Genomic DNA, 26,046 nt, shown 5'->3' on the forward strand with positions numbered 1-26,046 from the left:
ATTGCGCTTTCCGACACAGATGCTTATCGTAAATGACAAATCTCGCGGAGCGTGATTTTTCTGCTTGATTGAGAAGTATTTATCGGCAAGCAGTTATCATTGCGTCTGCGTTAATAGTGTCACGTAAGGATGTCACGTAAACAATTCATGTCACGTAAACAATTGTACTGGCAGCCACGTAGGAAATATTCGGCACTAATATTGCAACACGTTATTTTCAGTCATTCCTAGCGACACTTGCAGTTGGATATGGTCTGCTTCAAATCATCTTCCATGGCTGGTTAGAGGCGTTATGAACTAAGTGCAGAATAATGCGCAACAAGTCGGGAAGTCCGGAACCTACTTTTTTTTCTGCCCCTGCGTTACGCTCTAATTGCCTGCTTCAGAAAAAAAAATTGCTTTCACAAATTTTATACCTGGTGTAAAGCTTAAATTTCTGGATGGTTTCTAAAGTTATTGTTTGTTTATTTTTTGCCGACAGGCTGACACCGGGGTTGTGTCAGGATCAGGACAGCATAGATAAAATAAAAAATAATGGCGGCAGAGAGCGTTAACAGGCCATGCTGCGCTTTCTCTACTCTACCACTACTTTACCAGTTGCCTCTCATTCGCTTTTTCGCTTCGAGCTTTTTGTTTTGTTTTATTCTTCTTCTTGCTTACTCCATGCTCCATGTTTTTCTCAGACGCCATTTTTTTCCATTGCCAATCACATAATGCAATTCAGTCTTCATGCCACGCTTCAAAAGTGAACAATAATGTTTATTACGACAAAGCTCGTTTTTCTGTATGCACAAAAATGTATGAGATATACTAGCAATACTGTTCAAAACACGCATTTAATACAAGAATACCAGGTCGAAGAGGATTGTTGCCACACTCGAACGTTAAGCAATGACAAAACTCAAAAGAGCTCCTGTTCCACGAGCCAAAATATTTTATGAAACGTACGCACCATTCGCTTCAATATAGTCGTGATAACAGAATGTCAGTTTAATAAGAAAACAAAAAAAAATACTTCGCTCTAACTGTGTACCATTTTGATTACACCAACGAAGTGTTTCTGCAAGAACCGGTGTCATTTATGAGTAATATATCTTTATTCACTCACTAAAAGCTTATGCATCTAAACACGCGAATAGCTTTTAAATTTTTTTGAAAACTCGTCGTATTCTTGAATACTGAAAGACCGATAAGCGACCACGTGGTAACACTAGAAAGCAACCAACGCCACAAGTGTCATGTCAAGAGATCGTTTCTAATTAGCAAATCAGCATTCACGCAAATCACAATCGAACATAACAATCACTGAAGCTTGATAAAAGAAATTTCGGATGACACCCAACTCATATGTTCAAGTAATGGTCCAAAAATTTTACCTATAGGCTGTCGCCCTTGTTCATGCCGAGTGTAAGTTACACTGCGTCATTTAGTACAACGCGGTGATTCCAATTACCAATGTTCGAAAATTTAGGCTTGTTCTGGATTTTGTAATAGGATGCTTGCGTCAAGCTATTTAAACGCTCAAACACATGGAAGGCGCGCCAGCTGCAATCGCTTCTCAATATATGCACACTACAACAGGCTGAGGAATTCATGAGAGTAAAGGCTTAGTGGGACAGGAACATTTTCCATAGCGGCAGAGGGGAGCTGCTGTCTCTCTGCACTTGCAAGATGCAGGGAACTCGAAAGAAAAAAAAACACAAAATGCAACAAAGCGATGATGGTTATTGATCACAAAAAGACAAAGCGAAGCATCTCTCCTGTTGCGTTCCTGTTTGAGGAAAGCACAAACCGGGCCTACGAGGGGAACTCTATCTATGCAAATTTGATGCCCGGTTTGTCGCAACAGACAAAAAAATAGTAGTAAGCGGCAGATTTCAAGAAGGTTCGAGAATGCACAATTTCACGGCACGCTCCAATTCAAATAAAAAAAAATCTTTTTTACACTTACGCTTTTCCAAATCCAAATAGGCGGGCTAGATAGCCTGTCTAGGAAGCCAGTAGAGAAAGAAAAAAAGTTCAGAGCGTGACCAATACAAGAACAAAAACTCCCTTCGAGTTTGTTTAACAAGGCGGCAAAACGAAGCAAGATCGAACCCGTAAAACGTCGACCTGAGGGAGCTCAGCGTTCGCTTTGAAAATAGTCGAAGCACGAAAGGTGCCACGAGCTTATTGCGCTGTGGGAGAGATTGTTTTTTGGGAGCGCGAAAATACGTGAACCTTCCAGCGTAAGTGGTGGCTGTTTGGACGAGTTTTCGTCGTTTGCAGAGAGCAGGACTGTGGAGGAGGTGATGGGAGAGGGAGAGCGAAACAAAGGCGTAGCCAAGAAAGGGAGGGGGGGTCAACTCCCCTTCCACCCCCTGAAAACTTTGGTTTCTTTGGTTTTGCATGCGTATATAGACACGCACACATACAAACACGCACACAAACATACATGAAATATGGTTCAGTCACCTCCCTTCCACGAATTTTTTTTGGCTACGCCTCTCAGGCGAAGTGAGTAAATATTTAAAAATAAAAGAGTAGGATGTAAGTTTGTTATACTAAAGAGCTCAACAACTTTTCCAAGTATTGATCGTATGACCTCATTCCTAGAGTTTATAGTCTCACGAATTGACTGCCGGGAAAATTTCTCGAGTCCGTCTAGAACGTTCGGAGTTGCAGATACTTGTCGCATGCTTATAGCGCTTTCTCTGTTGTCTTCATCTGGACGAGCGCGGGGAAAGTTACGCAGGAAGTGATGTCACAAGTAAAGAAGCTACGTCAGCACACGTCATAACATCCGCGCACACGTCATGAAACGCGATCGTACTTTCCCGTTGCGATTCTTGGTCACGCTAGAGCGCCTGCTGTGTAATTTTGATCCCCTACAGAGCAGCTTTCCCGTAGTCATTTTCTGTTCATATATAAATGCCCACGACGCTTTTCTGTGACGACTGTGGTACCGAGGAGACTCTCCAGCACTTTTTTTTTCGCGACTGCCCTTGTTTCAAAAGTTAACGCCGTTGGACGTATTCGTACTGCATGACGAAAGAAAGAAAAACAAGCCTCAAGAGACGAGAACCAGAAATAACGACAGAAGATGCTATATGTATACTGCTACTACTACTACTACTACTACTACTACTACTACTACTACTACTACTACTACTACTACTAGTAGTAGTAGTAGTAGTAGTAGTAGTAGTAGTAGTAGTAGTACATCATCTGTCCTTTTTTCTTGTCCTCGTCTCTTAAGTGCTGGTTTTCTTCCTTTTATTATGCCCTTGCTTATATACGCTGCGCTGAGACGATTACTAGCGATCGCTTCTAGCTCGCTTTGACCACAAAACGACATTGCTAGCAACAATCCTGGAATGTCATCCTCATAAGCCGTCGAAGCTGAAGACAACGAAGGACGCTGAAATTTCTAAGAACAACAGACTTACACTAGCGGCTGTAGTCTCATAGCGATGCCGTATACCGCACTAGACTGACGGAATATTTCATGGCAAGTGTCCGCTCTCTCTCTTTTTTTTTTTTCGCGCATTATTTTTCCAACACCTTCGTTTGTTTCTCCAGTGCAGGGTGACAAACCGGCGACTCTAGGCTGGTAACCAAACTTGCCTTTTATCTCTCACGTGTTTTCTATCTCTTCCTTGAAAGCAACAAGATATATGTGTTCTTCAGCTAGGTTTAGCGTTCATGAGTCTTTCCTGCTCGCGTCTCTGACAAATAACCTGTAGCCTAAAACAAGATGCGTGCTAACTATGGGCTGAAGAGCACTTCTTTCCACAGCCAGGTTGCTTTAGCCGATGCGTCATTTATTAAGTGCCCCTCTCCAGAACATTCTTTCTCGAGTCACTCCGCTTCCCACGCTTTTGTTTATCCAATAATTGCCCATACATATTTAGTTGCACCTTCTTCTATGCCAGAACTTTCGGTACACCATTGCACCTCGGTGATATTCAATCACCCTTAGCCATGTTTACGCCTATTTTCGGAACTGCTTTCATATGGAACGCACGAATGACAAATCGTACTCATGAACTGCACTAAATCAAATGTAGTCAAGAGAAAGTTCACCGTATATTGTTCTACGTGCCGTTCAATTGCTCTCATAACCGAAACAAGATTAGCAGTGACTGCGAACTTAACGAGAACTGTAACTCACTCTGAAAAAAAAGGCAAGAAAAAAGTTTTATGCGAGAGGATTTAAGCAGGCAAAAGCACTCTTGTTTGTACAGGCTTAACGCTGCGCCAATCAGACTTTTGTTTACAATGTCTCCGAGACAGAGTGCATGAAAGATACACGTGTACACAACTACGCTACAGACAACTTTAATCGTTAACATAAAACAAAAGAGCGCGGAGTTTGTTCAAACAGTGTTCAAATAGAGATTTCGATTCCTTCATCGCTTTCTTTGTTTTTTTTTTTTGAATAGAACGCGCTGCAACATGCTGACGCAATCTGGCTGGTCTGATTCATAGAATCCGCTGAATTTGGAGGCGACAAGCTTTCGTTTCCGTGTAACCGATAACATAAGCAAGCTACGTACGTACTTCCTAAGCTTAGTTTTGTTTTTTTTGTTTTGTTTTTCTTGCTTTAGATGTAGAAATAAGTAACAGTGCTGCGCAGCAAAAAATGCGCTGGTTACAGAAGAAGTAGAGATTAGAAAAGTTTTTGCAGTACTTTGTGTGTTTCTGAAAAAAACTAGAAAGTTTCAACGGAGATGAGAACAAGGTGAAAAATTATTTGTTCAACATCCCACGAACGAACTCGCGTCCAAAAACTGCAATCATTGGGACATCATTGTTCAAATAACGAGGTTGAAAACATTTTCTGAAAAGGAACGACAAACAGACTTTTTATATATAAAGGGAAAAGGCAACATTACAGAGGGTGAATCATGCAGAAGCGTGCAGCTTTATTACACGGTATGAAATAACGTTATTTATAAGAACACCGGGACAAACAATAGTACATACACCATGTTTCACCACTGGTATCTTTTTTTCAGTGAGAAACAAAAATTATTGATTCACTGATTGGTTTAAAGTGATTATAGTACAAAGGGTTAGATACCATATGAATATTATTTGGTAAATATGACGAGATAGCAAGGCAAATGAAATGGAGACAGGCTAACCAGGTTCAACCTCGTTGATTACCCTCGCTTGGAGAGGAGGAAAGATGTGAGAAAGTACTAACGAAATGAACAAGAACAAAAGTGAAGTTGCACGTAGACACTAAACAACGTTCACAGCGCATTCACGGATGGTCGATACTGGGAAGTGTTTGTCGAGTTTGACTGCTGTAGGGTGATCATTAAGTAAAATGGACTCTCCGTGTTAGCGAAGACTATAAACTGGGATAAATAGGGGAAAATAATGTGACATAATAATAAGCACCACTATCAGCGCGTAGCAAGTACAAAAGGCACATTACTTATCCAGTAAATGAGATACCGAAGCTGCCTAGTGTGCGGCCTCTGCCTTCTCAACCAGAGTACATATTGTAAATGCGTATTACAGGAACAAATATTTACAGTCACATATTATTTTGTTTAATGCGGTATGACTGAGCTACACATCTGAATAAGAGCAATAACCGCTTTGCTATAGGCGACGAGAAAGAAATGGAAGAAGGAAATGCCTCGGAGAGGCGGCCGAAGGGGTGGAAGGGCGTGCGTTGTGAGATGCCACACGTAAAAGCTACTTTTTAATTGTTATTAGTTGTTTCATTAGATATGGCGTCGTGCAAGATCTTCCGCATACTAAAGACACTTCGTCTGACAATATTGCGTCACCAGTAGGCGCCAAGGCACTGCAGTTGAGCGGTCGGCAACGCTGCAAGAAATACCTGTGGGGTCGAGTAAGCCCTTGACACGCTTTGCGTGACGTTCCTCGATAAAGCGTTTCGGAATATTGCACAGCCTGTGTCAACATTATCGCGGCAGGCGAATCCTCCGAAATAAAAGCACAATGCGGCGCAAAATCGTGCAGTATTGATCGCGTGCGCCAGAAGCACGCTGGGGTTTTCACGCAACCATTTACCCATGCACACGATATATTTCGTTGTATTTTGTTGTTTGAAACGATGAGTAGTCTTATACGTTCTGCACCAGCTACTCCTTTCCACTCAGCGAACAAGATATCTTCTACTGAAAATAATAAAGAGCGCACAAAATATGTCATACAGTACAACCGAAGACGACGTGCGATTCCTGTACACTCCAACAGCATGAGTCACCAACATTCGAGCGCCAGTTTTCATAAGCAAATGAAAGTCATATGATCAGGATTATTTCAGCCAAAGGCACTGACAATGACACAGGAAGAAAAATAACGCACCGCTGTTGTTCTTCCTATGTTATTGTCAGTGCATTTGGCCGGAAGCGTGCCTCACAATGTGCAACCAGATATAGCTCCGGCAAGCCCCGTTCTTTAATGCTCGAGTACACGCTACAAGCCAAATGTTCTATATGACTTGACATACACAAGAAAAAAAAAAGACAAATAGTTGCGCATACTAAAAACTTTCAGCGCAGTTGCATCACGCAGAATTTTAATTGCACCAGTACATGACGTTATATATAAAAGCCCACATGGTTCTTCATGAACTTCCCCAACACAAGGAGGTGAAAGCATTATCCTGCTTTGTCTTCTCAGTTGACTGTACTGAAACCACCTGAAAAGCTTTTCCGCATAACGTGGTTCTTGCAATTAGAACTCTTTCTGCAGCACTCAAAACTTTGCATTGCCTCCGTCAACGGACCAGTTTTGACGAAGATCTGTGATCACAATATCGCGTGATATCTCCTTCTGTAACATCTTAGCGATGCCACAAGACGTAATGTGGTGTCGCCATCCCAAAGTGAAAATATTTCGCATCACTCGAGTTTACGCCACTAAACCCGAGGGACCTGCGGCATCGAAGAACCTTCGAGTCTGCAACCACCTTACGTATCTAAACACAAGTAGAACGTCCACGCTTGTCCGAATGCAGGACATGCGCAAATGCAGGACGTATGTCGAAGACATGTGCTGCACATCTTCTTGTTATTTATTTGTTTATTTTATATGCGTACACGAATACTCAAGAACACCGAAAAAAAGAGGGAGAACAAGCTGGCAACTGCCACCGGGAGGGGCACAACCCCTGCTTACTTTTTCCGGGAGGAGGAAAGAGGCAAAGGATAACTATTCCAATGCTTATTTTAGCATGAAGCTTTCGCCCTAATATTCTGTTCCCGAGATTCCCGTAAGCTGGGGCAGGCATACACGGAACCAGAACCACACTCAATATCAGTGGAGCCTGTGAAGCGATACGAACACCACCGTCAGCTGCCTGTCGGGAACATTTCATTTCACACATTCGCATCATATCGCCGGAACCCTTTTCGAGAACTTAGGAGCCGGGAGCGTTTTCAAAAACGCCCAGCCGTGCCACCACCGTTCCCGAAGTTATCCTCCCTTGAGTCTCGAACGTCGCCTATTCATTAAAGCGACGAACGTGGGCGAGCCCGAATTCCCGAGGAATGAAGCCCTCACGTCGTAGCTACTGCAATCAGTGAAGTCTCGTATTTGCGAAGTAAATAGTCAGCGATGTGTTGGTTCTCATTATTTTTTTTATTATCAACGGAAGCGATATCTTTAAGTCTCCCATTTTCTCCGATATCCTGATTGGGCAGACAGGAGCTCAGGTATATAGACCGCTGTGGCAGGAACATCTTCTCCAAATGAACGTATACTACTTCTTTTATTAGACCCTGACGATATTCATGCCATTCTCTGAATTCCTTGCTTTTTGACACGTCCTCTTGCTTTCTTTCTTTGAAGATCGATCAGGCAAAACGTTCTGTCGACTTCTCCAAACAGGTTTTTTTCTTCTGTTCTTTAAATTTTATAGCCGATAAATAATTATGACTTCCTTATAAGCTTTAATAGACAAAAAACGAAGACGTGAAAATAGACAAACTGGTCAGATGAACTACTATGATCTGCGTGACAGATTTCTTATGTAATTACGTTTGCCGTCGCATGTATTTTAAAAAAGTTTCTTTAACAATAGACATGTCAAATTCCGGGATTTCATGTGCCAAAACCACGACTTCATAATATATATTACCTGTTAAATTTTCGCATTCCGACACCACATTATGATACTGACAGACGCTGTAGGAGAGTGCTATGGAAATTTCAAACACCCTGTGTTCTGTAGTGCACCTAAATACACGAGCATCAAGCATGTTCGCTTCTATCAAATACGTGGTCACTGCGGCCTGGGATTTGATTTCGCGACTTGTGGGTCAACTATGAAGCACCATAACCGCTAGACCACCGCGGCAGGTACCACGACTGCACAATGAGGTAAACCGTGGTGGGGACGTTGTATTAGGGCGAAGCAGCTGGTTGACTCACGTGTGTAACGCAGTGCGTACGTGTGTCCGTACGAACGCGACGCAATGCGCTTCCCTCACCGCAGGTGTTGGAGCGGTGCTAAGTAAGTCCGGCCACAGCTGCGTATTGACGTCATGCTCCCCTCACATGCTTTCCTCTCAAATGTGTGCTGACGTCCCTCTCTTCCTCCCCCATGCTTGTCGCAGCACCCACAGATGCCGGCTCCTCCAACGGCTCGCAACACATGTCTAGCTCGCTTCACTCTCTCCACCGCCCGCAACGCTCGACTGCACGTCAAGGGAAAACACTCTTTCGGCTCATTTTTCGGTGGTGACAAACGAAACCCAATCCGATCCCGTGTCCTCGCGTTTCAAACAAACGTTTACTCGAGTAAACACTACACCGAGTTTCGCTGCAAACCGTTCTTTTAGCACCAGCGTCGACACCCGTTTCAACCGGGTCAACTCCGTGCGCACCGCTGCTCCTTCGCATACCACCAAGGTACCCTTCATGTAAATGGTCAATAACTTTTCAATTGCAGTACATGGGTGTACTTGTATTCCATCCCCATGGAAATACGACAGCCATGGCCAGCATTCTAACCCGCGTCCGCGAACTTCGCAGAGCGAGAACCTGGAAGCTAGTCTACCCTGAACCCCGACAGCGAAGCGACTACATTGCCAGAAAAAAAAGAGACTCATAACCATTGTAACACTACTAAAAAAGATAATTTTGAATTAGTGCCTCACAACGCGTCAAAAAAGCTTATAGAGGGCTAGAGGATCGCACAGTACGTACAGCTAACGCACAGTAAAACAGGCAAAACTATACCAGAGGAACTGGGATTAACTACGCAAACGAATCTGGCACCAAAAAAGATATCCCGTATGAGATAAGGAAATGTTTAGTAAGTTTACTGATACCAAAAACATTTACCCGACCATCATGAGGCAAAGAGATCAGAAAGAGCCAGAAAATATACATAACAGATAAAAAGGTTTACTGGAAGCAACATACGTAGAAGCCGCCAAATACAAAGGAAATGACAGCATGACTTTAGCAGCAGTTAACAACAAGGGAAATCATAAGGTCAGCGTCTCGGTAAGAACGAGCTTTGCAGAGGAGACAGAAGAAGCAGCTAATGTACTGGTCATAGCATCGACCCGCCTCACTAATCGTTTGCGACTCGCAAATACTTGCGAGAAACTTTGCACAAGAGCGAATATCACGAAAAGCTTCAAGAATATTGGCTGAACAAAAAGAGCAACGAACAATAGATATAGTCTGGGCACATGCTCACCCTTTCTTACTCGGCAATGAGCCTCCACTCTATAGCTTTAAGACTCACAGGCCGAACATGTGGATTTCCCTGGCCGAGCTGGGAGGACGATGAGAGATTTGAACTGCTGACCACTTACAGAGATGTCATGCAGTATTACAGGCTAATCACGAAAATTGATCTTCCAGCCCACTTGTCACTGAACAAAACACAGGCGGTGGCGTGGCACCCATATACTTCTAACGCATACGTTCCCAAGTCCGGTGACATTTAACGACTGTGAGCCAGCACTTCATCCAAACAAGCGGAAATTTTGTGATAACAGGGCAGACTTGATCCCTATGCCATGAATATGCCCGCAGGATGAAGACCACGTGTCTCAGCTCCCACTCGCAATCCCAAGCATGGCAGGCTGAAGACGTGGTCAGGGCCCACGGCATCAAGGCCATCATATAAGTTTGGTTCCCACCCCCACCCCACGCGCTCTGAAAGGCAGAGAACCTTTCTGCTAATTGAGTAACAGATCTTCATAATCCTATTGTTACACTTGAAGGAGACCGTCAAAGGAGATCGTAGTCTTTGTTGTCTTCGTCCATGTGCGTAACAATATTGTCTGGCTTCGAACACTTTGTAAGGAGGTACTCACCTAATATCTTAGTAGAATTTGGTATTGACACAAAAGCGATATGGTCAGCGTAAGTTTTTTTTTTTAAGAAAGAACGAAGGAAAACAACGAAGATTTTGTAGAAAAGCTCGGAAGACTCCACCGTGATCATTTTATTTTTTCAGTGCAAAAAGAGTGTTTAGAAAAGCGGTTAACAGTTTTTACTACTTGGTACTCTAATACTATGGGAGATCATGAAGACGTCCCGTAAGAACAATGTGTTGAAAAAAAGTATTAACGATTTAGAGTACTTGGTACCCTACCATAGGAGAGCGAAAAAATTGCCCCACATCTGCATGTTTGACTACAAACGACGATAGTCTGGAGAGACTGAATAGAATAAACATTTCTTTAATGTTTTGTGCAAAACAAAATCGGTGATGGGGATTCTAGAGGCGCTGTGTGAGACATGAGTGCTATCTGGCGGTAATTTCCAATAAAAAACGAAGGGGTGGCTTCCATTATATTGAGGGCGCAGCGTGTGCGCACAATAGGCGCTATGCCGTGCTTTCTGCCAGGCAGCAGAAATTAGGCGCCTTATTTTTCTAACCACTACCACCAATTCGGAAGACCACATTTTGCAGGTTTCAAGGTAGGTGGCTGCACCGTATAGTCTTAGCAAAGCGTAGGAAGCTTGAAGTTTTGTGCATAGCGTCACATTGTCAGCGCAGCGTAATAAACGCTGCTGTTCTTAGAATTACTTATATACGCCTCTTCAACTATAGAGAAACACGCCTCAGAATATTGGCGTGATGATATTGTGCCTCATATATGCGTAATATTTGTTTTTATTCCGCAATCGCACAAGTACGCACGTAGAAACCTGAGCAATATTGGTGAGCGCTGAGAACAGGGCCGTACTTGAGCCGTTTCGGTATACAGACAGACAGACAGACAGACAGACAGACAAAATTTTTTCCGTTGAAGTATCGCAAGTAAGACTGTCGTCTTAAGAGCCGTTCCGCGGCCCGCTTTTCATGAGACGTTGTAGGCAATAATTTCGACGACTTCAAGGCGTAATTATTGCAGCTAACGCTTTATGGGCCACTACATGAAGGCTATAATAAAAATTCTTACCGTATGTGCCTAGAAAAAATGTTTAATAATATTGAATGCTTCGTACTTTACTACAGGAGAGCATAAAGCCATCCCGTGGGCCTCACACTTGATGAGAACCTGTTGACGAAAATTCTGAAGGGATGAAGAGAGTATTTCACGTGGTGCCTCACCACAAATACAACTACGGCAGCGAGATGCCAAAGCATGCCGAATCATCCACAGCATATAGCGTGCTGCTTCTTTTGAATGCGAATGCATTTCTTAGTCGGGCTAAGTCAGGCGTCCATCGTGATCCATCCACTTCCCTCTCTCATAGCAACAGCTGTGGGTGCGCCCGTCGCTTGCAACCGGAGCCCCCACCATGTCACGCTTCGGTGTCAGCAGCTCACAGCAACAGCTGCGGGCGTGCGCGCTTTTCCTCGCCCCTAGCAACCGGAGCACCCACCTCCTTTACTTGGACGCGACTTGCCACCATTTCAATGCAGTGCGTTTGAAACACATTTGTAGCGTTAGTGCTGTCAGCGTGTTTGTAATGTTTGTGATAGGACGCTGAGATTATGGCCGTCAGTTACAATGACAACACAAACAGATACTGATGAATGTGTAAATAAATGGTTACGGTACAAAGTTTTGTCTCGTAATAAATTTTCGTCATTAAAACTACTACGTCGTGTTTTCTCGGCGCAAAGACAAGCATTGGTATTTTCTCATGATGCGTTCCGAAAAAAAATTAGGCAGATCCCACGTATCTGGGAATCGACGTTATGCGAAGCAAGCGGAGGAAAGGTGACCGTGTTGCAGCTTTTTATACTCAGCGACACGTCATCAAATGGCGCTAAATATATGTACAAACGTTTCACGCACAGATATATGTTGAAAAGTTGCAGATGTTTATATAACCAGTTGTTTGCATTTGCGCAACGATGTCACCTGGACCATGCGTATTAGAACATCAGAAACTGATATGAAGCGCGGAGGCTCGCGAAGGTGCTGGCCCTGGACAGTGCTACATAAATCAACTTCAGTGCATGGCAACTAACTACAATTGACGTTAACCGGACGTGATGGCTGTATCATAGGAATACATATATAATGTTTATAAAATTCGGTAGGCAGCACTGCAACCACTATCGATGCTTCACTAAGATTAGCGTCTATTTGAAAAGTAGTTTCGAGACCTGGCGTATATAGCTCTATGGTATAATGCTTGACTGTCACGCAAAACGCTTGGGTTTGATTCCTGCTAGGACCCTGAAATTTATTATTTGCATTCGTTGGGGGGGGGATCAACGCTGCCTCTGTCAGGTTTCTCTTAACACTGACATTTCTTCTATGCCTTCGTTGGGTCGGCGCTAAGATGTCGGGTATTGCTTAACGCTCACGCGTTAAAATTGTCCATGTGTACTATAGTCGTTCCTGTGTGTGTATAAGTGACAATTCCCTGTGGCACATACCCGCATGCCAGCGGCACATATGCGCCCATGGGTATGTGCCACTGTCTGGCAGGAAGTGTTTGACGACGTACACGACGGGATTGCGACATTATTCATGTCTTGACCAGCACGTCATATTCCTCAAGCAATCTTACCTTTCCATGCTAATTGTGGTTAGCGCCGAGTTAAGAGGGTGACAACGAGAGCACCCAATTTTAAGCGGCTAGATAGATAGATAGATAGATAGATAGATAGATAGATAGATAGATAGATAGATAGATAGATAGATAGATAGATAGATAAATATATAAATAGATAGATAGATAGATAGATAGATAGATAGATAGATAGATAGATAGATAGATAGATAGATAGATAGATAGATAGATAGATAGATAGATAGATAGATAGATAGATAGATAGATAGATAGATAGATAGATAGATAGATAGATAGATAGATAGATAGATAGATAGATAGATAGATAGATAGATAGATAGATAGATAGATACGCTCTAAGTCGGCGAAGTTCGCTAAGAAATGCTTCGCATTTAAAAGTGGTTGACGATTTCAAGTACTTGGTACTCTACTATAAGGTAGAGCTTAAAACCATCATGTGGGACTCACACCTAATGAGGCCCTCATGAGGCTCTGCTGGCAATGACATTTGCGCATTACTCTATTCTTCTGGAATTGTTTTTCTGCGAGCGTATTGAAAAGTCACCGAACCAACTGGTATGATTGGAATCACAATGTACAGATACATACATATTCCTATCACTGGTTTAGGCTAGAGAACTTGATCGTCACAAGTTACGAAATAGATTCTAACGTTGGTGCTTCTCCAGAAATAACTGTTCAGTCGGAACATAAAACCTTTTTTTGTTTTTTTCGGTATACTTAATGATTACGTTAGCCGACAAAAAGAATATAATTTCTTTTAAAGGAGTGAAAAGCAGGCTCATTGTAGTTTTGTGGGTGGAGCTTGAGTTCAACAAAGCTTGATGCGGCGCTAGTCGGAAGTGAAATCAACTTCATTTGGTCCTAGAGAACTGATCAGACACCCCCCTAAGTGGGGTCCGCCGCAGTTGCTGGCCGCGTCCACGCCGGGACTGGAAGACCGTGGCCCTCCGCCCATTCGCAGGCCTGTAGATGAATATTTTTAAGGCGAACGCCTTTAATGCCTCATGCTCGCGTCCATCTATCCGTCCGTGCCTTGGCAAGGAGTCAGGTTGCCATCGGGGCCCGCCAACAACCGCCGGTCACACTTCGCGTCGGGCTCTATAGCGCTGACGCTTTGCTTGCGTAGCATCACTGTGTCCAACGTGCCCAATCATACAAGAAGGGAGACGTGCGTATCTCGTTCCAGTCTGACTATAGTGCCTAGTCTATAGTCTGACCGACCCCGTCTGTTAACGTGAAACCTTATTAACGTGCACCTTAAGAGCAGTGAATAAGTAACAATTGATAAACGTGTATAATTTCGTACATATTCACGTACACATCATAAATCATGCAACGAAGACACTGTTGAAATTTTTGATGACAACAGACTTGCTCCGGTGGTTATAGACCAACAACGCTGCTGTCACTGTGACGACGGTGACATTTTGTTAACGTTATCCCCCCCCCCCATTTTTTTTCTCTTTCTCTCTACTTTTCAAGCCCCACTATTACTTTCCCCGGTGTATGGGGGCATACCAGCTTCTTTATTATACTGCTTAACGTAGCTGTATTTTCTCTTCCCTGTTTCTTCACCCGCGATGGTGAGTGTTTATGGTACTCAACTACTGACCTGGATGTCACAAGATCAAATACCAGCAGTAGCCATTGCGTTTAGATTAAAGTAAAATACTATAGGCTCACGAACTTATATTAGGTGCACGTCGAAGAACTCACAGGCCGAACTTTCCGGAGCCCTCCATTGCTGCCTCCCTTATATCATACAGTGGTGTTGAAACGTAAAACCCTAACAAATCTTATAGTTCGGCTTGTTCTCTTTTTTATTACTTACTGCATTGATTACACAAGGGCAGTGGTTTTGCAATCAAGCTTGCAAAAGCAGCAGCTCGATGATGTCGTTGGAGGACGCTAGTTGCAGTAGTTGGGGAGGGCGAAGCTCGGAGCTGTTCGTTGAAATCACGTTTTCTGGCACCACACTTTAGGCTGTCGATCTGTTGCATTAGCTTCTTCTCCTTAACGCTGTGAAAAAATGACTAGCAAAAGCAAACCACGTCATCAGTGTTGTTCTTCGCACGAAAGCGAAGCAGAGTGGCAGAGAAGGCTTCCAGGTAAACGTGCGAACTCTAAAAGGAGACACGTGGATGATGCCGCCCAGCTGACTGGGCTTCTTCCGATGGCTCAAAAGGCACCCGTCACAGCACTTTGATTAGTTAGGTGCCTTTTAGAAATACGCGGAATTGTCACGCAATACCACTTTCGTCCACTAAAAAACTAAGAAGAAAAAGAGAACAAAGTCCGAGTGACATAGAGCTGACGTCATCTGCTTTCACCCCGTTCTGGTCGTGCCCTGCCTTGGCGGCCGCCTTTCCATCTGAGACTTGAAAGCGGTGCCTTTGTCGTCCAAAAGGGGCTTTCTTGGAAATTCGAGATGTAGCGAATGTTGCCAGCTTACGTAAACACAAACAAATAAACGTGACTAGTTGACAGACAGAAAAAGACGGAGTCTTGCCTAGCGACACCGAACCATAACGTCCGTTAGAGGAATCACCAGTAGATACAGCCTGGTTTATTGTACATTCGGTTTGCTTAGTGGTCGTTATGTATGCATCTGTATGTAACGATGACCGTATGCCTTCCTTCTGGGTGCTTCGACAAACAGTGTGCGCGAGCCTCCAGAACACACAGCGTTACGCGATAGGAAATCAATAAAGTCAGAACTGATGCAATGTATCATTAGGTATACAAATAATAACTTAATAAAGTTACTGCTTTTATCTGCGTTTTCAAACATGCGCCTATAACGATTACTGGATATAACAGTCACAATATTGCGTCGGACGCACTTTTCCTGTTGATTGTGGATATCTTTCGTTTGTTTTTTTCACCATTGCTATTTCATTTTCTCCCGCTTCGTTCTTTGTGCTACTTAACACAGTCGGGTGGCCAGTCAGGGATACTGTGCGGTTTAGCGCAATGTTGTTCTTTGATTTTGTAACGCGCATTCGGGTACTTTGGAGGAAACACTAACCGAGTTTCTTATGCAACAGCCATTCGAGTGTGATAGTAATCTTCTCATAAATGCGGAGTAGCTGTTAAGGCTGGTGGAACGATGTCCATTAACAAAAAAAAATTACCCCGTTTCCCATTAAATGGAACCATGTGTAAATGCGAAGCAGCTTGCTCTGACACTTTGCTTTACATTGCAGCAGGAAATATTGCTGTTATTGCGTGGTACAAGTGTACATTGCCATTGGTCATCAGAGCGTTTTATTATCACAAGGACTTCATGATTTAAAGTCAGTCACCCGCTACAAAAGGCACACACATTATGGCGCCTGTGCCCTTATGTCCGCGTAGTGGGTGCATATCAAGTTGATATTTCGTCACTAAGTGCTTGAAGTACGCACAGGGGACAGGATATTGCTATTGCGTTCAACTCCTAAAGGCGAAGCTTAAGGATGCCCCTATCTTCCTCTCTGTGAACGTCTGCTGACTCGCCGAAAAAATGAACGACGGCGATGGATATGCGACAGGCTGAAAAACGTTAATAAAACCAGGCGAGAAAAAGCATTCACGAAATCAAACTAAGTTCAATGAAAACATATTTTTACTGGGGCTAACTTCGACGAATGGTTTCGTTTAAATGTCGTTTAGCGACGAATGCAATGAGACGAAGACACACAGGAAAGCGTGCTGAAAAAATCAAGCAGCCTCTTTTATAATACCAAGGAAAGTCGTCACAATGTGGATGCATAGAAAACGTGCGAATCTCTCATTTTGCGATTTAAGAGTCGCCAGCTTTTTCTCGTACATATTAAGAATATTTCAGTGGATCGTAGGAGTATATAGGTGCAATATCACTACTCTCAGAATCCTCGTCGCATGCCGAACGACTTCATTAAAAAGATTCTGACAAATAGATCCTGATCATTGTTTCCCGAGGAAGTAGCTATATTTGACACTTCACAAAAAGGAATCAATTGGTTCTCAAGAAGCCGCGCATAGATTATTCCAATGAGTTGCGATAACACCTGAAAATATATCAAGTAAATTTCGCTTATGCTCACATCAATTGCTTCCAGGAAAACCTGCGTAATTGAAACCAAGATGATGGTAAGAAAATGTCAACATAGGCATCCTATTGTATTGCATTCGTGTGTTCACAGTGTTTTCAATTTTCTTCTCAGACCATGTGAATTAGTTAATTCTTTTTTTTAGTTCAGGTGTAAATCGAAGATCGGCGTCAATTTTTATCGCGTCATAATTGACTTCGTGCTGTCTTTAGCTGTCAGCCTTACACAAATAGATGGTATATCAAGCAGTTTAGATTGATTCACGCATTTCAATGCCTTGTTTGCATTCAAATATTTATCTATGTATTGCAATATGTATTGAATTGCTGTAGTAATAACAATTTGAAATTGTTACGTATTTACAGTAAGCACCCCAGTGACAAAAATTTGTGCTTGTCTGGCATTCGACTAAGATGAGAATTAGAGTTTGATTCACTTCGGAAGTGTAACAACATTTAGTTAACGGGGTCGCCTTCTTTCCGATAAATTCGCATATATTTCTTACCATTTTAATGCTGCGAGGGACAAATGTGTGAATCCGAGTCTCATTCGGTTTCCAGACCAGGAATAATTTTTCGTCAACTATAGGGAGGTATGCTTCGGAGAAATTTGTATTGCCCTTTCGTTTCTTGCAGCTAACGGGTCTATGAAAGCCCTTACGTTTCATAAACATTCCTGTGCACCTTTCAGACATCCTAGGAACTAATTTTTTAGACTGTGCACGAGTGGCGTTGCGAATAACTTCACGTGAGACGCTATCGATCATGTTCAAACGTCATATGTACCCTAGAGGTTTGAGAGTTCAACGTTGACGGGTTCCGGTAGGTGCCTTAATTCGAAGCAGGTGAACTACAAGAGAGCTTATGCTCACTTATTGTCTTTTAGTTCATGCAATGTATGAATACTAATCAAACTAGATTCCTCGGCTGAGTTTCCCTTGGGAGTATGTGTGGTACATTTGCTTCTGTTGTAGTTTGACTGTTGTAGTTACCGGGCCTACAAAGGTCACTTGCTGCACAGTTTCCGTTTGAAAAAATAGCACGCTTTTCGGGCACAGCGAAGTAACAACTGAGACACTTATTGGCGTTCATCTCTACCTGTGAGCACTTTTCGTGCGTCATTTGTGCGTGAGAAACAGGGGGCACGTTTCGATCTGCTTGCCATTCTTTATGCGGCAATCCAATTTGTTGCTATCAAATTCAGTGCTTTGTCTTTGCGGCAAATCTGTGACTTTTTTTAACCTCTTTGAGTGCATCTCCGTGGTTGAGATGCGCCCAGTGTTTCTACGGACGCACTCAGTGTCCATGTAAGAGATGCCACCAAACGAGAGAGCACTGCACATGGAGTTCTGATGCACTATACGAAGTAGTACTGCTCGGGTCCAGCCAACTGGGTCGCAGCCCACTCGTAACAAAGCTAACCAACAATTCACAGCCATCCTTCTCTCCCCTTTCTCCCCGACAAGCACATGTCTATATTCTAGTTAATACATCTCTCGAAGGAGGACGACTCCTGGAATCCCTAGTGGTGCACAGTAATCCCCAAAGAACCGATCTATTGCTAAATTAAGCCTCTGAGCTCAGAGACCACACCTTTTCAAAATAAGATTCTTTGTTTCTGTTATGGAGATAAAGAGCCTGCCGACGAGTGCATTCTTGCTGTACTGCGGTTTCAAATCCTCTAGATGAATCGCAGTTTGATCCTCTTGAGTAGAACTTACTTTGTCGTGGGTGCATTTTAAGTCTTTTACCAACACTCAAAGCGCGGAGGTGCAGCCAGCAGGGAGTAGTGCTGGCGCCGTCCTCCTGTGTGATGAAAATACAGATCTAATTACGCAGAAACGCCAGGAAGAATGGTAAGCACTAACGTGTTTCTGAACAAACTTTAAAATCTATTGTACACACAGAGCCAATAACTTGTCTTTTATGAGCCCGTTGCTGTTAGCAATCAATATTCCACACATGGCTAACTCTGTTATGATTGAATAATCTGAGACTTACACCATGTCGACACCCTCGTCCATGAACGCGAGATTAGTTTAACGAGTGCTAAAATTTCTTATGAATATTACGAAACACAACTGCTCAAGAAGAATCAAAGTGGTGTTGCTACCTGTGTTCGTGTGTGTTACGATCAATATACAACAACTGTGGCAGATAAATTATTCAGAATATTTAAAATAACTCTGCGTTAATGATTGTGCTCGTTTACCAAGATAATGTACACTTTCAAACATATAAATAGATTTCGCCCAAATAACGTTCAGTTTTATCGAAATTTTGCTTAACATTGGAGTACCCGGTAAACAGATCTTGTTTGACAGTTTTTCTTATTAAATCATACTGCTATATTGTTAATGCTATATGCACAGTTTTGGCAAGTTCATATTGATTCAAATTCTGGCACCTTTTCTAGTTCTCAGCTTTTTTAAACGTTAAAACATTATCGTAACTCACAATATTGATTTATTTTATTATGAACTTCGTTTTAGTGAAGTGTATGGCGATGCCACAGCTGCCATTTATGTGCATAATTAATGTGTAACATCAGTCGAGATTCCCTCCAAAGCGTCTCTGTCTCGCTGCGCCATACTATTCAAACAATACCCCAACCTACGAATAAGTTAAACTATTGTGAATGCCTAAAAACATATGCAACGCAGGTGCACATGCACTGAAAGCATGTGCATCTGTATATGCATATGTTTTCATAAGCACGGATTTATTTTGTACAAAAACAGTAAACAAAAGCTAAAGTGCATGTATTGCTCAATATACTATTAATAATTGTGTCCCTATTAGATTAAAACAGAGTGCATTAGAATCTCTTCTGGTTAAGGTATGATTATGATCATATCGAGGTTACTGCCGTTATACGTATTGTAACATTAAGGCCACAGTGATTGAAATTTAGGTAGTTCTGAAAGATTCTCGGTACAGTGAGGCACTCGTAATCTTTCTAAAATCACTGACGGGCGCTTACAGACATTTCATAAGAATGTATCCACCTCCACTTGATGTACGCAGTCACTAACAGGTATATTCTTTGTAGTGTTCCTACTTAAAATAACGGAACAGCATTAAAGCTTCAGTATGGAACTGGCGTCCATCTTAATCTGCTTTATTTTTCACTTCATCCTCCTCTTCCTTCCTGCCCCGGCCCTCGCGCTTCTTCATCTTCTGTCCAAAGGCTCATACCGCTTCACCCTTCCCGCTTTCTTTTAATTACCCCTCCTGGGGTAATACTTGAAGACATTCCCAATTGAAGCACATTCAACAGATCCACGTTCACCAGTGTACCAGACAGTCTTCAAAATTCCGTTCTGGGTGGCTGTCTTGGTCACAGAGTAAGGCCCATAAAATTTGGCACTGGAATCTCTTATTCCTTTTCTCACTAGTACGAGGTCGGTGACTTGAATGTCTGGCATGTCTGCTCGATGCCTCTTGTCGAAATTCTTTTTCATTCGTTTTCGGTACCTCTCCTCCTGTGATTTTTGTTGCCTCTCCTCGACAATCTTGAGGTTTTCCAAGAGTCCCAACTCACGGTCTGCCTGCAGAATAGGGGTCTCTCCTGTAGAAGCGTACTGTGGACTGCACCCCAAGCCACTTGTGTAGGATCGGTTATGATGTTTTACGGCTGCTTCTAAAGAACATTTCCATCCCCCAGGAAAACTATCGTACATCTTGATGTATTGTTTCACGTCCCGTATGGCACGTTCTGCAAGCCCATTCGCCGCAGGATGGTATGGCGCACAGAACTTGATCGATACATTGTGATCTCGAGCCCATCTTACTAGCTTTTCACTCTTGAACGCGGCGCCGTTATCGCATACGATTGTCCGCGTAGTTCTAAACATGTCCCTTTCGAGAAGGGTTATGACGCTATTTGCATCTTCTTTTCCTGCTCGTGCCGCGACCATCCTGGTGCATTCATCTATGGCCAGCAGAAAAGCTTGCGTTTTTCTGACTCCTTCCCGTTTCTTGTTAAGTTCGGCGAAATCCAGGTGAACTACTTCAAAAGGCACGTTCGAGTGGCAAGGTAGTATCATGGTGTCCGTAGGCTGTTTATACTTGACTTTGTGTACTTGACACACATGGCATGAACGAACGTACTGACTAACGTCTTTCTTCATGTGAGGCCACGTAAACCTCTTGACCAACTTGTTGTAGGTACGCCAAAAGCCGTCGTGTGGTGGCGGTGGTGGTGATGACGGCGGTGGAGCCGTCGGTGCCGAGTGTCCTGGTTCTTCTGGTGAAATAGGCTCCTTCTCAGTGCTTTGCACGCTCTCCAATGAGTCTCCGCCGCTGCTCGCCTCGTTCTCGCGTCGATTACGGGCCCCGGCCTTCTTGGATGGTGACTTCGTTCTGCGTCGGTGGGACCTTGGGTGTCGGTACATCGGAGGAGGTCGTTGCCACGAAGGGGCACTCCCTCTGTCCTGGAAGTCCTCCTGGCTCCTGTTGCCACTTCCGCCGTTACCTCCCCGTACTCCTTCTTCGAGATTTCTTCCGGAGCTGTTCCGTCCTGTCATTTCCAGGTTGCTCTGAAAACGGCCACCACCAGAGCCGTTTTGTCCTACTGCTTCCATGTTGCTTCGCGAGCGGCCACGTCGCCGACAAAAGTAGCGGCCACGGAACCGCCGTGGAGGGCGCCGGGGTGGGGGTTCGTTGAAAACCTCCTCTTCGGCGTACGCTGGCCGTGGCTCATCGACAATGAAACGCTGCGGTGGAAGCGGTGGCGGTGGTGGGGCTCGCGGAGGTGCTCGTGGCACTCCTCTGAAACGCTGGTTGTATCGCCAAGGGTAGGGCCTCCCCACGCCGTCCATGATCCACCGTCTAGGAGCCGGGTCGCTCTGGTCCTGGTGCGGTGGCAGTGACCGCGATGAGTCTCGGTTTCCTGCTTCCTCCCTTCGATCTTCCCCTCGGCCACGCCTTGACGCCGGCCCGCGCCTTCGTTGATTGCGACGTGGAATCCAGCGGGGTCGGAACGGGCGCCTGTCGGCCGCGTACGGGCTACCCTGAACAGGCTCACCATCGGGTCCGGTCACATTGGCTGCCTCGCAGCCCTTATCGCCGACCACGACGTCAAACTCGACGGTCTCACCTTCGCCAATGCTGCGCAGCAACTTCTGTGGGTTGTTGCGCGTGATGGCCGTCTGGTGGACGAAGATGTCCTCGTGAGTGTCGTTGCGGTTGATGAAGCCATAGCCGTTCTTGACATTAAACCACTTCACCGTTCCCAGGATCCTCTCGGCGACGATAGGCTTCTTCCTGCCACTGAAACGACTCTCTTCGCCCATTGCCAAGTTGGCGGTTATCTTCGGAAGGGGCCGGGTGCCGGTCACAGCTGCTGGAAGCCCGCCTGGATGCGTGATGCGCTTCTGGTGGCTTGACCAGTCCGATTTACTCCGACTGAAACAGCTGCTTGACTCGGCGGTTATGCTTGTTTCCGAAGCTGATGGTATGTTCTGAAGACACGCGAGGAGGTCATCTAGAGTCTTTGGTGACAGTATTTGCACTTGCTTCAACACGTTAGTGTGCAATCCATGCATTATTAAGGCAACTACGGCCGTAGATGGAAGCAAAGGCTCCGCCAGCTTTAAAAGACGGCGTTTCTCAAAGAAGTACTCGACAAGGCAGCTTTGCTCAGACTTGAAATTAAGCGCCGTGTTCCATCTTTCTACTGGATTGCTTCGGAATGCAGTCAAAAACTTTTTCCTCCACTGGCTCCAAGAGTCGTCACTGTCTTCCAGAATGCATGTTTCATACCACTTTCGCGCAACACCTCTCAAGTAAACGCGCATGTTGGTGATTTTAGCCTCATCAGAGAGCCACTTGTTTTTTCCAGCGGCATATTCGTAGAAATCAAGCCAACTTTCTGGATTTGAAGACACACCGTCGAAAGCATCAGGTTCTACGAAATTAGGTGTCGGTCTCTCAGCATTCAGAGAGCTTATAAGAGATGTCATTATTTGGTTTTGTTGAAGCATCTGTTCCTGTTGCAGCTGAAAAGCTTTCAAAACGAGGCTCACCTCTTCCGTCGAAGATCGTGATCCTGAGTGTTTTCGACGCGCTGGTTCAAGAACTAGGTCGTTGAAGGTCGCCACACGCAAGTTCACTTTCACAGCACCTTTCCGTCGTAGTTCAGTAGTGTCTACGGCTGCCTTTTCCACAACCAGGTTTACGAGTTCTTCCGAGCTGAGCTCACGAGGTAGGTCTACCGCTGCTTCGTCTTGAACTTGGTACTTCGAAAAGATGATCTCCTCGGAGGTCTCGTCTATGAAGAACGTCACCCACATGATGGCTTCGATGGCCGGCTGCGCCAAAATAATGTAGTGTTCCTACTTAAAATAACGGAACAGCATTAAAGCTTCAGTATGGAACTGGCGTCCATCTTAATCTGCTTTATTTTTCACTTCATCCTCCTCTTCCTTCCTGCCCCGGCCCTCGCGCTTCTTCATCTTCTGTCCAAAGGCTCATACCGCTTCATTCTTGTTGTTGTTTTTCTGAATCGGTTATAAAATTTGACGTATTACTTCAAAGAACTGTATTGTAATTAGAGGCACGTCTTCTGGATCCAAAAGACTACAGCTTCAGCTAACAGAGGGATTATAGCTCTGTTTTTGAATGACAGGCAGCAAATAGCCACCACTGTAGTTGCGTAAGGACAACAAATTAGACGTTGATGCCTAAAGTGCTGTGAACACAACTTACACAAGACGGCCACCGTGGTTGTATCTACTAAGCCCTGCTCTTAATTAATTACACTAACATTATTCTCACAGCATTAAAGCCAGCTCGCTTTTTTGCTTGTGTGGTTAATAGAGTCGTTGCTGTACTTGTGGTGGAATCTATTCATTGTTTACTGCTACAGCGTCAATAAATTACGCAACGAACAGGTACTTCAAGCCACTTCGCCTCGCTAACTTTAAAGCAGCCACAAAATGTGGAATTTTCATTCGCTTAACTATTAGACAGAACAACAATTAGCTAACTGGAGCTGATTTGTTCAAACTAATTCAAATGAAAAAGCCAATTAGAAAGATAGATACCAAAAATAAAAAAAAGATTTCGCTCTGATAGTAAAGCAAGGGAGTGATCTGCAAAGAACGTTTAGAGGTTTTTTCGAAATAACTATCAATTTGCGCAGCATGTAAATCAAGCCATAAAATTTTACGAGAAGCCGGATTCACAAGGAAGCCGAGTCCCCTCGAAAAGAATTGCAGGATTACGGATCGGTGGGCGAGTAGGTTCGAGTTGATCATTTCGGTATAGAGCAGCGCTAGACGACGAATATTTCTATTCCGTCCTTGTGTACTAGTTTTTAGCTGCGCTCTTCTACAACTTCGTCCTCTCAGAAAACAAGGACTCATCACTTCGAAATAAAAAGCCGTACTCCTTCAAATGTTTCCGGAGATATACGCTTTAAATGACAATTTGTACCGTATTAATATGGGATTTACCATTTATTCCTAAACAAGTGTTCTGTAAATATTTATAGCGTGTCGTACCTAGTAGAACGACATGCGGAGAAAACAAAGGCAGAGGCCGTTTCCCGAAGCCACCGTGTTTCGACTTCGTTCGCCGTAAAGATTGAAGCATCGATATTTCAGAATTTCCGCGCTTCATACATGACACAACAAATGCAACTTAATTTGTTTGCATGCTTCAAACTAGTGAATCACCAGCACCCCGCATCAACACCATGTAGGACGTCATATTAAATTTTACGATCTATTTTGTGCGTGCGTGTGTGCCAGCGGAGGGGAGAAGGAGTTGATCGGCAGCACTTTAGATCTCTATAGTTCTCAGGCATATCATGTGAGGAGTGCACTCCAGTGGTCAAGTTTTCATGACAGGCTAGAAAACAAGCAGAAAGATGCAGGTACTTTCCACTTCTGTGTAAAGTAGCTAACCTACATTGCCATCCTCACTGCAAAAACGAAGCAAGGACAAAAACGCTTTCACGTCGTAGAACGACGTTCAACATACTGAATGCCAAATCCGTCAAGAATTAGCACTGAAGACAAGTTCAGCAAGTTCTTTGGAATCATAATATCGACGGCCGCCTAACTTAACGGAAATGTATGAAAGGTGGGGTTAAAAGCTCGGGGTGGACCGGCCCAAGGTTTCCTTCAGGCAATCAAGTTGCTCCTTCTTTTCATCCTCGCTTTCATACGGAGCAATCATTGTCGACTCATTTCGATATTTAAAGGAAAGCGCATTAGCGACCGAATTATCGCAGCGTCGCTGAAGCTTACGCGAATGAGCAATCGATAACGACGGTTGTTCGTTTCGGAGCGTTCGTTCTCTGTTTGGAACCGTCATATTGCTTTAAAGTTTATCTTTGTGATCGCCGGAGGAAAAGCGAAAGCTAGAGATATCGGCATTAAGACTTGCTGCGTCTTGTGCAAAGCGATCGGTAATTAGAGTACGTCATACTGAACTGTTCTGTCCGTACGGTCAAGGGAAAAACGATATGAGAGTCACAGGAGCGTAAGAGAAGAATACCTTGCTCAGGCAGACTCGCGCACTGTTGTAGTCCTAGCGCGTACTAGTTCAGTCGCAATAAATGTTGTTCCCCTCTTTGCGCCATCGTTCAATTATTCTTTCAGGTCGTTAGGGATGTCGGGCTCACCGGAAGCGAGTGTGCCATGTCGGAAAAACGTGTTGTTGGGAGAAGAGCTACCGAGAAGAATGAGTACGATAAAGCCATTGAAAGGCTGTGGATGACAATAGGATCTTGTGATAGACTTCACTGCTGTTATTAACTGTGATATACCCTTACAACATGAAGGTCAGAGATTGATAGTCGCAATAGAAAAAAAAGAAAGGTAGAGAAGAAAAGATGAGACAGAGAGATGGAGTAAAAAAAACTTTGAAGGCGGACTAGTGACGAGCCTGACCTTACACCCTATAATAGAGAAGACGGGGAGGAAAAAGTATAAGACGAGAAAGGCCACGGTTGCAACTGACGT

At 44.0% G+C, this 26,046-nt stretch overlaps 3 protein-coding genes across 3 annotated transcripts in view; 1 reads left to right on the forward strand and 2 right to left on the reverse strand.

Moving 5' to 3' along the window:
- LOC119172191 (beta-mannosidase) overlaps positions 1-26,046 on the reverse strand; it is a 236,281-nt gene that overhangs the window by 141,040 nt on the left and 69,195 nt on the right. The gene's annotated exons all lie outside the window — the stretch shown is intronic.
- The window catches only part of LOC119172190 (uncharacterized), a 168,861-nt gene that overhangs the window by 783 nt on the left and 142,032 nt on the right, over positions 1-26,046 (forward strand). The gene's annotated exons all lie outside the window — the stretch shown is intronic.
- LOC142814380 (uncharacterized) lies at positions 10,001-23,559 on the reverse strand. Its single transcript, XM_075893114.1, has 2 exons — positions 21,405-23,559; positions 10,001-10,146 (listed from the first exon to the last, which is right to left on the reverse strand). The coding sequence occupies exons 1-2, from the start codon at positions 23,365-23,367 to the stop codon at positions 10,001-10,003; spliced, it is 2,109 nt and encodes a 702-aa protein (XP_075749229.1). The 5' UTR covers positions 23,368-23,559.

The sequence above is a fragment of the Rhipicephalus microplus genome, chromosome 4, assembly GCF_043290135.1.
Source record: "Rhipicephalus microplus isolate Deutch F79 chromosome 4, USDA_Rmic, whole genome shotgun sequence".
NCBI classification, from domain to species: Eukaryota; Metazoa; Arthropoda; class Arachnida; order Ixodida; family Ixodidae; genus Rhipicephalus; species Rhipicephalus microplus.

What these genes read in the sequence shown, in the direction of transcription:
- LOC142814380 (XM_075893114.1), bottom strand. Translation starts at nt 23,367, where the DNA reads ATGTGGGTGACGTTCTTCATAGACGAGACCTCCGAGGAGATCATCTTT. An exon ending in ATCCAAGAAGGCCGGGGCCC is followed by an intron (nt 10,147 to 21,404) that starts GTAATCGACGCG and finishes TCTGCCTTTCAG; the next exon opens with AGCGCGTGGGGTGGGGGTGG.